This window comes from Neltuma alba, unplaced genomic scaffold (genome assembly GCF_004799145.2).
Source record: "Neltuma alba isolate B1F8T4 unplaced genomic scaffold, ASM479914v2 tig00011964_pilon, whole genome shotgun sequence".
Classification (NCBI taxonomy): domain Eukaryota; kingdom Viridiplantae; phylum Streptophyta; class Magnoliopsida; order Fabales; family Fabaceae; genus Neltuma; species Neltuma alba.
Window position 1 is genome coordinate 74,709 of NW_021636542.1, and position 2,368 is coordinate 77,076.

The window sequence follows — 2,368 nt, forward strand, 5'->3', positions numbered from 1 at the left end:
TCAACACCGAAAACAACATTGAAAAGCTTCACCCTCCTCGCTCAATCATATACCAGTAAAGTCGTCACATGTCTAATCCTAAACTCCCCCCCCCCTTTTGTTTAACTACGATTCATCGATTTCCACGTAATTGAGGGATTCCTTTGACGCAGACGAATTAATCTCGCCATGTTCACCAGTCTTGGGCTATTCACAGGGGTCCTACAGCATAGTTTTATGGTAGCCCGTGTAATTATATATCCCCGTGTTTCACACAAAAGAAGCAAATTGAGTAAACAAAGGAATCAATATATCAATCGACAGAGCAAAACCCAAAAACACTTCAAATTGTAGCTAGCACTCAAAATCACCCCAACTGGCTTATAATTACATGACAGACACCCTTCTTTTGCGGGCACCCACAAACATGACATCCGGACAACCATGATCCACATAATAATATGCATCTTTAATATATTGTTTGTCCAAAAAAAATGAAATTCAAAATATAAGATATGGCAAAGATTAAAAGAAGGATCTTTTGGCTGGAAATTTTCCAACTGCTCTCATGAGATGGGCAATCTCGAGGATCTTTGCCACTTTAGTTCCTCTTTTGCCTTCCGCTGATGCCCTCTTCTCCTCAGCTTTCCTTCGAGCTTTTGCGATGTCGTTTTGCATCTTTTCCAATGCTCTCGCCTTCTTCTCCTCCAGCCTCCTCTGCATCACCAGGGTTTTTCACAGGCAAATTTGTTATTCTATTTGTCTGCAGAATTTAAAGTTCTGGTTTCCGTGTTGTTGTGCAATCCATGACCGTGTAAAGTAATCTTAATCAGAGCAAATAATTATGAATATCATCTTATTAGACACATCGCAAGTTGCCAGCGCATTAATTTCCAACTCCTACTGTCGTCACTATTGGAAGAGTAGCTTCCATGACAGGCAATTAATGAACACCAAGAGTCCTACTAAAAGAAACTATAGATAACGATTCTACGTCATGAGCGATGTTTTGGTTTGAAATCGCCATGAACGCGCCTTCTGTGCATCGAAAAGGGACAGGGGAAAAAGAGAAGCTTATTAGTTAGTCTCAATTCAGCTTTACACAGAACATTTTCAGATGATCGGCGAACAACACGGCACGGCACTCACTAATTTGTCAATCTCATTCACCTTTTCTTATTGCTTTCGTGAATTTTAATGAATGTGATGAACAATCGAGTATTCGAGAACTCAAGAAGTAGCACCATATCTCAGCAAAATTCAGAATCAAGAGATAAAAGAAGTTGACACATTACCACATTATACAAAGGAACATGCGTATATACCTCGAATTTCTTCATCCAAGAAGTAGCTTTCTGAACCTGGTCACTCTCCCAACCAGAGATGACAGCGTCTTCTCTCTTGAACCTATTATTGATCTTGGCGATCTTAGCGTTCTGCCACGCGGATATCTTGGCCTCCACCTCCTCCTTCTTCACTCTCTGCACCGACAGTACTTCACGCTCACCATTTGAAGCTGACCCGCCTCCCATTCCTAACGGGTTATGATCGGGTACGATCGCCAAATGGTTCGTCTCCTCCGTCGTGTCCTCTTCTCTGATTCTCCCCAGGTTGTTGCCTCCTTCGTTTTCATGGCCGTTCAAATGAGTGCTAAAATTACGACCGTTAATGCTCGATCCCGCTATAACCAGAGCACTGAATTCTCTGCTCATGCTGGTGAAGTTCTCGACGGAAGCAGCTTCAGTGCTGGCCACGGAAAGAGACGACGACCGCCGGCTATGTGTTTCCCAACCATCTAGTCGACGGCCACGGTTTGCAGGTGGGGGAGCCGGCGGCGGCGACAAGGCGTGGATTTCTCTTATTTCTTCTTCATCTTCTCCATCATCCTCTCTTCTATGGCTAGTGGAAGCCCTTTGATGATTCGACATGGTGGAACAAAGTGATTAAAAGTAAAGAGGAGTGGACAGTATAGTGGCAGCCCAAGTGACTGAGTTTTCCAGCTTTCTCTGAGGGATATGCAAAGCAAGAAGATAGAATCCTCTGGGGCTTATTTAAAAGTAACTGTCATGTAAAATAATAAATCTGCATGAATTTTATACACCCACAAATGCAAAAGCAGATACGCGTGTACGCGGTTAAATTTCGGATGATATTGTTGTCTATATGCAGGGATGTCAGTTTCATACGTTCCACCAGGGAAAGCGATTTAATTAAATATTAGTTGGACTTTTGTTTCAGGCTCATTAGAAAGGATGTATCCATTCCAGGCTCATACAGGTTTTGTTTCCTGAGCTCATGGATGCGGACACTTGTCTGTTTTTGCATAAATCAAGGATCTTTTCATACGTAATTAGGTTTAAGCATCTAATGGTCTTATGCTGTTCTCGCG

The 2,368-nt window shown here is 42.6% G+C and overlaps 1 protein-coding gene across 1 annotated transcript; it reads right to left on the bottom strand.

Moving 5' to 3' along the window:
* Nucleotides 1-267: 267 nt before the first annotated feature.
* On the bottom strand, nucleotides 268-2,032 carry LOC114720094 (remorin 4.1). The gene is made up of 2 exons (XM_028905704.1): nucleotides 1,305-2,032; nucleotides 268-696 (listed from the first exon to the last, which is right to left on the bottom strand). Exons 1-2 carry the CDS (start codon nucleotides 1,905-1,907, stop codon nucleotides 505-507), a joined length of 795 nt encoding a protein of 264 aa, XP_028761537.1. The 5' UTR covers nucleotides 1,908-2,032; the 3' UTR covers nucleotides 268-504.
* Nucleotides 2,033-2,368: the final 336 nt, after the last annotated feature.